Source organism: Leucoraja erinacea, unplaced genomic scaffold (assembly GCF_028641065.1).
Source record: "Leucoraja erinacea ecotype New England unplaced genomic scaffold, Leri_hhj_1 Leri_697S, whole genome shotgun sequence".
Classification (NCBI taxonomy): Eukaryota; Metazoa; Chordata; class Chondrichthyes; order Rajiformes; family Rajidae; genus Leucoraja; species Leucoraja erinaceus.
Window position 1 is genome coordinate 9685 of NW_026576616.1, and position 12816 is coordinate 22500.

The window sequence follows — 12816 nt, forward strand, 5'->3', positions numbered from 1 at the left end:
ATAGTTATATGGATGGGAAGGGAATGGAGGGTTATGGTCTGAGCGCAGGTATATGGGACTAGGGGAGATTATGTGTTTGGCACGGACTAGAAGGGTCGAGATGGCCTGTTTCCGTGCTGTAATTGTTATATGGTTATATGATTAAGTAACCTTCTCCGACGAACAGCCCCAAGTCTTAATGTGTAAAAAAGAACTGCAGATGCTGGTTTAAATCGAAGGTAGACACAAAATGCCGGAGTAACTCAGCGGGACAGGCAGCATCTCTGGAGAGAAGGAACGGGTGATGTTTCGGGTCGAGACCCTTCTTCGGACTGATGTTGGGGGAGGGGGCGGGGACAGAGATAGAATGTGGTCGGAGACAGTAAGACTGGTGGGAGGAAGGGGGAGGAGATGGGGAGGGAGAGGGAGAAAGCGAGAATAGGGTTGCCGCCTTACAGCGAATGGAGCGCCAGAGACCCAGGTTCGATCCCGACTACGGGTGCTGTCTGTACGGAGTTTGCACGTTCTCCCCGTGACCCGCGTGTGTTTTCTCTGGGATATCCGGTTTCCTCCCACACTCCAAAGGGTTTGTAAGTTAATTGGCATTGGTGTGTGTGTACACTCTCCCTAGTGTGTGTGGGATAGTGTTAGTGTGCGGGGATCGCTGGTCGGCACGGACTCATAGAAACATAGAAATTAGGTGCAGGAGTAGAGGCCATTCGGCCCTTCGAGCCTGCACCGCCATTCAATATGATCATGGCTGATCATCCAACTCAGTATCCCGTACCTGCCTTCTCTCCATACCCCCTGATCCCCTTAGCCACAAGGGCCACATCTAACTCCCTCTTAAATATAGCCAATGAACTGTGGCCTCGACTACCCTCTGTGGCAGAGAGTTCCAGAGATTCACCACTCTCTGTGTGAAAAAAAGTTCTCCTCATCTCGGTTTTAAAGGATTTCCCCCTTATCCTTAAGCTGTGACCCCTTGTCCTGGACTTCCCCAACATCGGGAACAATCTTCCTGCATCTAGCCTGTCCAACCCCTTAAGAATTTTGTAAGTTTCTATAAGATCCCCTCTCAATCTCCTAAATTCTAGAGAGTATAAACCAAGTCTATCCAGTCTTTCTTCATAAGACAGTCCCCTGACATCCCAGGAATCAGTCTGGTGACCTTTCTCTGCACTCCCTCTATGGCAATAATGTCCTTCCTCAGATTTGGAGACCCAAAACTGTACGCAATACTCAATCTCCTAAATTCTAGAGAGTGTATGGAGCGGCATGGGCCAAACGCGGGCAGGTGGGACAGATGTAGACGGGACATGTTGGCCGGTGCGGGCGAGTTGGGCCTGTTTCCACACAGTATCACTCTGTGACTCTATTTGTTCTACATCTCTCTGCACCTTCCACTCTCCTGACTCTCAGTCTGAAGAAGGGTCTTGACCCGAAACGTCACCCACTCCTTCTCTCCAGAGATGCTGCCTGTCCCGCTGAGTTGCTCCAGCATTCTTCGTTTTTTTAACCAGCTGCTTCCCACAGGTTCGGTTCAGAAACCTGATGGTTGTCGGAATAGCTGCTGTTTCTGGAATGCTGGTGTTTCTGGTGGCGGGACATAGAAACATAGAAATTAGGTGCAGGAGTAGGCCATTCGGCCCTTCGAGCCTGCACCGCCATTCAATATGATCATGGCTGATCATCCAACTCAGTATCCCGTACCTGCCTTCTCTCCATACCCCCTGATCCCCTTAGCCACAAGGGCCACATCTAACTCCCTCTTAAATATAGCCAATGAACTGTGGCCTCGACTACCCTCTGTGGCAGAGAGTTCCAGAGATTCACCACTCTCTGTGTGAAAAAAGTTCTTCTCATCTCGGTTTTAAAGGATTTCCCCCCTTATCCTTAAGCTGTGACCCCTTGTCCTGGACTTCCCCAACATCGGGAGCAATCTTCCTGCATCTAGCCTGTCCAACCCCTTAAGAATTTTGTAAGTTTCTATAAGATCCCCTCTCAATCACCTAAATTCTAGAGAGTATAAACCAAGTCTATCCAGTCTTTCTTCATAAGACAGTCCTGACATCCCAGGAATCAGTCTGGGGAACCTTCTCTGCACTCCCTCTATGGCAATAATGTCCTTCCTCAGATTTGGAGACCAAAACTGTACGCAATACTCCAGGTGTGGTCTCACCAAGACCCTGTACAACTGCAGTAGAACCTCCCTGCTCCTATACTCTAATCCTTTTGCAATGAAAGCTAACATACCATTTGCTTTCTTTACTGCCTGTCACGGGGAGAACATACAAACTCCGTACAGACAGTACCCATAGTCAGGATCGAACCTGGGTCTGTGGCGCTGTGATCCCCTCTCAATCTCCTAAATTCTAGAGAGTGTTTGGAGCGGCATGGGCCAAACGCGGGCAGGTGGGACAGATGTAGATGGGACATGTTGGCCGGTGCGGGCGAGTTGGGCCTGTTTCCACACTGTATCACTCTGTGACTCTATTTGTTCTACATCTCTCTGCATCACTCTCTGTTCCATATAACCATATAACAATTACAGCACGGAAACAGGCCATCTCGGCCCTACAAGTCCGTGCCGAACAAATTTTTTTTTCCCTTAGTCCCACCTGCCTGCACTCATACCATAACCCTCCATTCCCTTCTCATCCATATGCCTATCCAATTTATTTTTAAATGATACCAACGAACCTGCCTCCACCACTTCCACTGGGAGCTCATTCCACACCGCTACCACTCTCTGAGTAAAGAAGTTTCCCCTCATATTACCCCTAAACTTCTGTCCCTTAATTCTGAAGTCATGTCCTCTTGTTTGAATCTTCCCTATTCTCAAAGGGAAAAGCTTGTTCCACTCTCCTGACTCTCAGTCTGAAGAAGGGTCTCGACCCGAAACGTCACCCACTCCTTCTCTCCAGAGATGCTGCCTGTCCCGCTGAGTTACTCCAGCGTTCTTCGTTTCTTTAACCAGCTGCTTCCCACAGGTTCGGTTCAGAAACCTGATGGTTGTTGGAATAGCTGCTGTTTCTGGAATGCTGGTGTTTCTGGTGGCGGGACTTTGGGCTTGTGTAGCTCCTGCCTGTTAGTCAGGACCAGAGGGGTTAAGCAGCGTTGGGACATGGGTCTGGTGGGGTGATTAATGAATAACTCCGGCCACAGCTGTACGCACAGCTCACAGGCACTGAGTCAGTGCAGGAGGAAGTCAATGCGAGATGGGTCTCCTTATTATTCTCCTCCTCACTTGCTTATCTGCTGCTGCTGAGAGGAATCCTAAGTAAGTATCCTACGTTGAGTATAGAAGTTGGGATGTAATGTTAAAATTGTACAAGGCATTGGTGAGACCAATTCTGGAGTATGGTGTACAATTTTGGTCGCCCAATTATAGGAAGGATGTCAACAAAATAGAGAGAGTACAGAGGAGATTTACTAGAATGTTGCCTGGGTTTCAGCAACTAAGTTACAGAGATAGGTTGAATAAGTTAGGTCTTTATTCTCTGGAGCGCAGAAGGTTAAGGGGGGACTTGATAGAGGTCTTTAAAATGTAGGGTAGGGAATTGAAGAATGTAGGTGAACAGAGGGATCTGGGTATAACCGTGCATAGTTCCCTGAAAGTGGAATCTCATGTAGATAGGGTGGTAAAGAAAGCTTTTGGTGTGCTGGCCTTTATAAATCAGAGCATTGAGTATAGAAGTTGGGATGTAATGTTAAAATTGTACAAGGCATTGGTGAGGCCAATTCTGGAGTATGGTGTACAATTTTGGTCGCCCAATTATAGGAAGGATGTCAACAAAATAGAGAGAGTACAGAGGAGATTTACTAGAATGTTGCCTGGGTTTCAGCAACTAAGTTACAGAGAAAGTTAGGGCTTTATTCTTTGGAGCGCAGAAGGTTAAGGGGGGGACTTGATAGAGGTTTTTAAAATGATGAGAGGGTTAGACAGAGTTGACGTGGAAAAGCTTTTCCCACTGAGAGTAGGGAAGATTCAAATGAGAGGACATGACATGAGAATTAAGGGACTGAAGTTTAGGGGTAACATGAGGGGGAACTTCTTTACTCAGAGAGTGGTAGCTGTGTGGAATGAGCTTCCAGTGAAGGTGGTGGAGGCAGGTTCGTTTTTATCATTTAAAAATAAATTGGATAGTTATATGGACGGGAAGGGAATGGAGGGTTATGGTCTGAGCGCAGGTATATGGGACTAGGGGAGATTATGTGTTCGGCACGGACTAGAAGGGTCGAGATGGCCTGTTTCCGTGCTGTAATTGTTATATGGTTATATGATTAAGTAACCTTCTCCGACGAACAGCCCCAAGTCTTAATGTGTAAACAAGAACTCCAGATGCTGGTTTAAATCGAAGGTAGACACAAAATGCTGGAGTAACTCAGCGGGACAGGCAGCGTCTCTGGAGAGAAGGAACGGGTGACGTTTCGGGTCGAGACCCTTCTTCGGACTGATGTTGGGGGAGGGGGCGGGGACAGAGATAGAATGTGGTCGGAGACAGTAAGACTGGTGGGAGGACTGGGAAGGGGGAGGAGATGGAGAGGGAGAGAGGGAGAAAGCAAGAATAGGGTTGCCGCCTTACAGCGAATGGAGCGCCAGAGACCCAGGTTCGATCCCGACTACGGGCGCTGTCTGTACGGAGTTTGCACGTTCTCCCCGTGACCTGCGTGTGTTTTCTCCGGGATCTCCGCTTTCCTCCCACACTCCAAAGGGTTTGTAGGTTAATTGGCATTGGTGTGTGTGTAGGATAGTGTTAGTGTGCGGGGATCGCTGGTCGGCACGGACTCATAGAAACATAGAAACAAGAAATTAGGTGCAGGAGTAGAGGCCATTTGGCCCTTCGAGCCTGCACCATTCGCCATTCAATATGATCATGGCTGATCATCCAACTCAGTATCCCGTACCTGCCTTCTCTCCATACCCCCTGATCCCTTTAGCCACAAGGGCCACATCTAACTCCCTCTTAAATATAGCCAATGAACTGTGTGGCCTCGACTACCCTCTGTGGCAGAGAGTTCCAGAGATTCACCACTCTCGGTGTGAAAAAAGTTCTCCTCATCTCGGTTTTAAAGGATTTCCCCCTTATCCTTAAGCTGTGACCCCTTGTCCTGGACTTCCCCAACATCGGGAACAATCTTCCTGCATCTAGCCTGTCCAACCCCTTAAGAATTTTGTAAGTTTCTATAAGATCCCCCTCTCAATCTCCTAAATTCTAGAGAGTATAAACCAAGTCTATCCAGTCTTTCTTCATAAGACAGTCCTGATATCCCAGGAATCAGTCTGGTGAACCTTCTCTGCACTCCCTCTATGGCAATAATGTCCTTCCTCAGATTTGGAGACCAAAACTGTACGCAATACTCCAGGTGTGGTCTCACCAAGACCCTGTACAACTGCAGTAGAACCTCCCTGCTCCTATACTCAAATCCTTTTGCAATGAAAGCTAACATACCATTCGCTTTCTTTACTGCCTGCTGCACCTGCATGCCTCCCTTCAATGACTGGTGTACCATGACACCCAGGTCTCGCTGCATCTCCCCCTTTCCCAATCGGCCACCGTTTAGATAATAGTCTGCTTTCCCGTCTTCCCACCCTGCCCCATGTAAAGACTCCATCCCCTACTCCGAACAGCACCTTATATTTCGCTTGGGCAGCTTACACCCTAGTGGTATGAACATTGACTTCTCTAACTTCAAGTAGCCCTTGTAGCCCACCATTTAGATAATTAAGAGGGAGTTAGATGTGGCCCTTGTCGCTAAAAGGATCAGGGGGTATGGAGAGAAGGCAGGGATGGGATACTGAGTTGGATGATCATATTGAATGGCGAATGGTGCAGGCTCGAAGGGCCGAATGGCCTACTCCTGCACCTATTGTCTATGTTTCTATGACAGCGCTTGTAGTCGAGATGGAAGCCGGGTGTCTGGCGCTACAAGCACCACAGTAAGGCAGCAACTCTACCGCTGCGCTACCGTGCCGACATATGACAATAACACACTGCTGACTCCCTCCGCAGGTTTCTGATCACCGCTCCCAGTGAGGTCCACGTTGGCCAGAACGAGACCATCACCGTACAGGTCTTCGAGTCTTCTTCCGATGTTTGGATCTCCGTGTACTTTGAGGAGCAGGTAACAATAGTCATGTGTCGGAAGGAACCTTCCGCGGAGCTCAACACCTCCACTCAGTCCGCCTAAACCTACCCGATCTCCCGGCTGCCAAACACTTCAACTCCCCCTCCCATTCCCACACTGACCTTTCTGTCCTGGGCCTCCTCCACTGTCAGAGTGAGGCCCAGCGCTAATTGGAGGAACAGCACCTCATATTTCACTTGGGCAGCTTACACCCCAGTGGTATGATACAAGATAAGATTCAAGATACAAGATACATTTAATTGTCATTTGGACCCCTTGAGGTCCAAACGAAATGCCGTTTCTGCAGCCATACATTACAAACAAATAGACCCAAGACACAACATAATTTACATAAACATCCATCACATCGCTGTGATGGAAGGCCAAAAAAACTTATCTCTCCACTGCACCCCCCCCCCCGATGTCAAAGTCAAAGCCCCCGGCTGGCGATGGCGATTGTCCCGCGGCCATTAAAGCCACGCCGGGTGGTGCGAGGTCGCACACCGGGTCTTGGTGTTGGAGCCCCCGGCGTGCGCTCGCAGAGTCCCGCGGCCATTCCAAGCCGCGCGGGGCGGTGATGTCAGGCCCCGCTCCAGGAGCTCTTCGACCCCGCAACTCGGGCGGGAGAAGTCACCGTTGCGGGAGCCCTGAAAAGCGGTCTCCCTCCAGGGACCCGCGGGCTCCCGGTGCCGCCGTCCGCCAGACCCGCAGTTGAAGCCTCCGAATCTCCGGAGGTCGGGCAGCAGCAGCAGCAGCAGTAGCGCTCCACCACCGCTCCACCCGCTCCGGACTCGGCCAGCTCCGCGATGGTGACGGTGAGTCGTCGGCAACAGAGTCCCCGGTCTTCTCCTGTTGGAGGCCGCTGCTCGTTGCAGCCCCAACGACAACGGAGACCCGACAAGAAAAGGTCGGGTCTCCCGTGCAGGGAGAGATTTAAAAAGTTCTCTCCGAGGCCCACAGCTAACAATCGCCTGTCTCTCTTATCATCTTTACTTTTTTGCATATCTTTCATCCATTTGTTCCGTATCTCTCTACATCACCATCTATATCTCTCGTTTCCCTCTCCCCCAACTCTCAGTCTTAAGAAGGGTCTCGACCCGACCCGAAACGTCACCCATTCCTTCTCTCCAGAGATGCTTCCCATCCCTGCTGAGTTACTCCAGCTTTTTGTGTTTTAAGAAAGAACTGCAGATGCTGGAATAATTGAAGGTAGACAAAAATGCTGGAGAAACTCAGCGGGTGAGGCAGCATCTAGATGCTGCCTCGCCCGCTGAGTTTCTCCAGCATTTTTGTCTACCTTCCAGCTTTTAACCATATAACCATATAACAATTACAGCACGGAAACAGGCCATCTCGACCCTTCTAGTCCGTGCCGAACACATAATCTCCCCTAGTCCCATATACCTGCGCTCAGACCATAACCCTCCATTCCCTTCCCATCCATATAACTATCCAATTTATTTTTAAATGATAAAAACGAACCTGCCTCCACCACCTTTTTTGTGTCTATCTTTCATTCATTTGTTATTCATCCATTCATTTAGTCCATGGATAGGGCAGGTTTGGAGGGATGTGAGCCAAACGCCAGCAGGTGGAGAGAGTACAGAGGAGATTTACTAGAATGTTGCCTGGGTTTCAGCAACTAAGTTACAGAGAAAGGTTGAATAAGTTAGGGCTTTATTCTCTGGAGCGCAGAAGGTTAAGGGGGGACTTGATAGAGGTTTTTAAAATGATGAGAGGGATAGACAGAGTTGACGTGGAAAAGCTTTTCCCACTGAGAGTAGGGAAGATTCAAATGAGAGGACATGACATGAGAATTAAGGGACTGAAGTTTAGGGGTAACATGAGGGGGAACTTCTTTACTCAGAGAGTGGTAGCTGTGTGGAATGAGCTTCCAGTGAAGGTGGTGGAGGCAGGTTCGTTTTTATCATTTAAAAATAAATTGGATAGTTATATGGATGGGAAGGGAATGGAGGGTTATGGTCTGAGCGCAGGTATATGGGACTAGGGGAGATTATGTGTTCGGCACGGACTAGAAGGGTCGAGATGGCCTGTTTCCGTGCTGTAATTGTTATATGGGTATATAGGTGGGACTAGTGTAGCTGTTTCCACGCCGTATCACTCTATGACTATTTATCCTGTATCTCTCTCCACATCACCGTCTATATCTCTCGTTTCCCTCTTCCATGAATCTCAGTCTGAGGAAGTGTCTTGACCCGAAACGTCACCTATTCCTTCCCTCAAGAGATGCTGCCTGACCCGCTGAGTTACTCTGCCATTTTGTGTCTGTCTTAGATCACAAATGCCACCTTGTCTCGGGTGTTCTCAAGAAAGCTCAGTTCGGAGAACAACTTCACCCAAATAGTCCACATGCAGGTAAACCCATTCTGATCTCTACTGACCTCAGAAGACTTAGGAAATTGCCTCTCCTTTGTGTTTTCAACTCCCCACCTGAGTTCCTCATTTTAGGAGTATATGGGAGTAAGTACAGGGCCCTAGTGAGACCACACCTGGAGTGTTGTGTGCAGTTTTGGTCTCCTAATTTGAGGAAGGACATCCTTTCCATTGAGGGAGTGCAGCGTAGGTTCACCAGGTTAATTCCCGGGATGGCGGGACTGTCATATGATGAAAGAATGGAGCAGCTGGGCTTGTGTTCACTGGAATTTAGAAGGATGAGAGGAGATCTTATAGAAACATATTCAATTCTTAAGGGATTGGACAGGTTAGAGGCAGGAAAAATGTTGGGGGAGTCCAGAACCAGGGGTCTGAAGAAGGGTTTCGGCCCGAAACGTTGCCTATTTCCTTCGTTCCATAGATGCTGCTGCACCCGCTGAGTTTCTCCAGCATTTTTGTTTACCTTCACAGTTTTAGAGTAAGGGGGAGGCCATTTAAGACTGAGATGAGGAAAGACTATTTTCACCCAGAGAGTTGTGAATCTGTGTAATTCTCTGCCACAGAAGACAGTGGAGGCCAATTCACTGGATGTTTTCAAGAGAGAGTTAGATTTTGTTCTTAGGGCTAACGGAATCAAGGGATATGGGGAGAAAGCAGGAACGGGGAACTGATTGTGGATGATCAGCCATGATCATATTGAATGGCGGTGCTGGCTAGAAGGGCCAAATGGCCTACTCCTGCACCTATTGTCTGTGTTTCTATTTTTCCTTTACCCACTCTTCCCCTTCTCACTGCTCCGTCCCTCATATCACTTTAGTTCAGTTTATTGTCACGTGTAACCAGGTACAGTGAAAAGCTTTTCTGTCGTGCTATCCAGTCAGCGGAAAGGCAATACATGATTACAATCGAGCCGTCCACAGTGTACAGATGCATGATAAGGGAATAACGTTTAGTGCAAGGTAAAGCCAGCAAAGTCCGATCAAAGATAGTCCGAGGGTCCCCAATGAGGTAGATAGTAGTTCAGGACCGCTCTCTGGTTGTGGTAGGATGGTTCAGTTGCCTGATAACAGCTGGGAAGAAACTGTCCCTGAATCTGGAGGTGTGTGTGCGTTTGTTTTCACACTTCTGTACCTCTTGCCCGATGGGAGAGGGGAGAAGAGGGAAGTGGCCGGGGTGAGACTGGTCCTTGATGATGCTGCTGGCCTTGCCGAGGCAGCGTGAGGTGTAGATGGAGGCGATGGAAGGGAGGTTGGATTGTGTGATGGTCTGGGCTGCGTCCACAACTCTCTGTTTGAGAGTGTATTAGACATTTAAGAATATTGGTCTGAAGAAGGGTTTCGGCCCGAAACGTTGCCTTTTTCCTTCGCTCCATAGATGCTGCTGCACCTGCTGAGTTTCTCCAGCATTTGTGTCTACCTAAGAATATTGGTTTTGATAATTGGGTGATTTTGTATTAGGGCGGTTGGTCTGCTTGGTTTGTATTGTAGATATTATTCTTGCAATAATTGGTTACATTTAGAACTAAAGGGGACCTTTGCGGACCAAACGGAACACTTTATATTTTAGACAGGTGCGGAGGTAGAGTCGCTGCCTCACAGCGCCAGAGATCCGGGTACTATCCTGTACGTGACCTGTGTGGGTAATGACTGCCTGGTCCAGACTGCACCTGAGTACACGTGACAATAAACTAAACTGAACTAAGCTAAACAGTGGATGTGTGTGGGATAGTGTCGGAGTGTGGGGATCGCAGGTCGGCACGGAGTCGGTGGGCTGAAGGACCTGTATCTCTACGGTCTAAAGTCGAATTTTAATTCCACAGATCCTTCCAAAGGAGACCCTTCACCTGAACCTGAACGAGGAACAGTATGTCAGGATTGTGGCTAAGATGTCTTCACCATTGCTCGTGACAAAAACAGCTTTAATCCGCCTCAAATCCAGACCTTATTTCATTTATATAGCGACTGATAAACCCGTATACGCTCCTGCCGAGACTGGTAAATAACAGAGCCTTGGAAAGTGACGGCTTTGTACTTAAGCATCCATGTTAATCCAATCTATTGGAAGGGTGGTGTGTGTGTGTGTGGCTGTGTGTGTGCGCTTTGAGATACTGGGATTTCATTTAGAGATACAGCGCGGAAACAGGCCCTTACGCCCATTGAGTCCGCACCGACCAGCGATCCCCGCACACTTACGCTGGTACAACGTGTACTCCACCCTGTATCTCTAAACTAGACTAAACTAAACTAAACTAAACTAAACTAAACTAAACTAAACTAACACGATAGTTGCGTTCCTAAGCATGTCCCTAAGGTTATCCACTTTGGTGGCAAAATCAGGAAAGTAGACTATTATCTAAATGGTGGCCGATTAGGAAAAGGGGAGATGCAGCGAGACCTGGGTGTCATTGTACACCAGTCATTGAAGGTAGGCATGCAGGTGCAGCAGGCAGTGAAGAAAGCGAATGGTATGTTAGCATTCATAGCAAAAGGATTTGAGTATAGGAGCAGGGAGGTTCTACTGCAGTTGTACAGGGTCTTGGTGAGACCACACCTGGAGTATTGAGTACAATTTTGGTCTCCTAATCTGAAGAAGGACATTCTTGCCATAGAGGGAGTACAGAGAAGGTTCACCAGACTGATTCCTGGGATGTCAGGACTTTCATACGAAGAAAGACTGGATAGACTCGGCTTGTTCTCATTGAAACATATAAGATTGTTAAGGGCTTGGACAGGCTAGAGGCAGGAAACATGTTCCCGATGTTGGGGGAGTCCAGAACCAGGGGCCACACAGTTTAAGAATAAGGGGTAAGCCATTTAGAACGGAGACGAGGAAGCACATTTTCTCACAGAGAGTGGTGAGTCTGTGGAATTCTCTGCCTCAGAAGGCGGTGGAGGCCGGTTCTCTGAATGCTTTCAAGAGAGAGCTAGATAGGGCTCTTAAAGATAGCAGAGTCATGGGATATGGGGAGAAGGCAGGAACGGGGTACTGATTGGGGATGATCAGCCATGATCACATTGATCACATGAAGGACATCCGTGTGATTGAGGCAGTGCAGCGTAGCTTCACGAGATTGATCCCTGGGATGGCGGGACTGTCGTATGAGGAAAGATTGAAAAGACTAGGCTTGTATTCACCGGAGTTTAGAAGGATGAGGGGAAATCTTATAGAAACATATCAAATTATAAAAGGACTGGACAAGCTAGATGCAGGAAAAATGTTCCCAATGTTGGGCGATTCCAGAACCAGGGGCCACACACAGTCTTAGAATAAAGGGGAGGTCATTTAAGACTGAGGTGAGAAAAAACTTTTTCACCCAGAGAGTTGTGAATTTGTGGAATTCCCTGCCACAGAGGGCAGTGGAGGCCAAGTCACTGGATGGATTTAAGAGAGAGTTAGATAGAGCTCTAGGGGCTAGTGGAGTCAAGGGATATGGGGAGAAGGCAGGCACGGGTTATTGATTGGGGACGATCAGCCATGATCACAATGAATGGCGGTGCTGGCTCGAAGGGCCGAATGGCCTCCTCCTGCACCTATTTTCTATGTTTCTATGTCAACAAAATAAGAAAAGATGGAAAAACGAAGGGACTGCTGGCAGGGCTGGCCATCTCGCCCGCGCCCCTGGTGGTCTATTGAGACCAAACTAATCTAATCTGAACTAAACTAAACTAAACTAATCCAAACTCGGCTAATTTAAAATAAACGAAACTAATTCCGACGCAAACAAATTTAAACCAAAATGTAAACTAGACTCAACTGAACTAAAGGAAACCAAATTTACAAAGCCATTAAGATTATTAAGGATTTGAGTATAGGAGCAGGGAGGTTCTACTGCAGTTGTACAGGGTTTTGGTGAGACCACACCTGGAGTATTGCGTGCAGTTTTGGTCTCCAAATCTGAGGAAGGACATTAGTGCCATAGAGGGAGTGCAGAGACGGTTCACCAGACTGATTCCTGGGATGTCAGGACTGTCTTATGAAGAAAGACTGGATAGACTTGGTTTATACTCTCTAGAATTTAGGAGATTGAGAGGGGATCTTATAGAAACTTACAAAATTCTTACGGGGTTGGACAGGCTAGATGCAGGAAGATTGTTCCCGATGTTGGGGAAGTCCAGGACAAGGGGTCACAGCTTGAGGATAAGGGGGAAATCCTTTAAAACCGAGATGAGAAGAACTTTTTTCACACAGAGAGTGGTGAATCTCTGGAACTCTCTGCCACAGAGGGTAGTTGAGGCCACACAGTTCATTGGCTATATTTAAGAGGGAGTTAGATGTGGCCTTGTGGCTAAGGGGATCAGGGGGTATGGAGAG

The 12816-nt window shown here is 48.1% G+C and overlaps 1 protein-coding gene across 1 annotated transcript in view; it reads left to right on the forward strand.

Moving 5' to 3' along the window:
* The first annotated feature begins 3161 nt into the window (after window positions 1-3161).
* LOC129694505 (complement C5) overlaps window positions 3162-12816 on the forward strand; it is a 28799-nt gene continuing 19144 nt past the window's right edge. Inside the window, exons 1-4 of the mRNA XM_055631222.1 lie at window positions 3162-3262; window positions 5997-6108; window positions 8407-8487; window positions 10325-10499. Of these exons, the coding sequence (XP_055487197.1) occupies window positions 3201-3262; window positions 5997-6108; window positions 8407-8487; window positions 10325-10499 (430 nt within the window). The 5' untranslated portion in view covers window positions 3162-3200. The remainder of the gene's footprint in view (window positions 3263-5996; window positions 6109-8406; window positions 8488-10324; window positions 10500-12816) is intronic.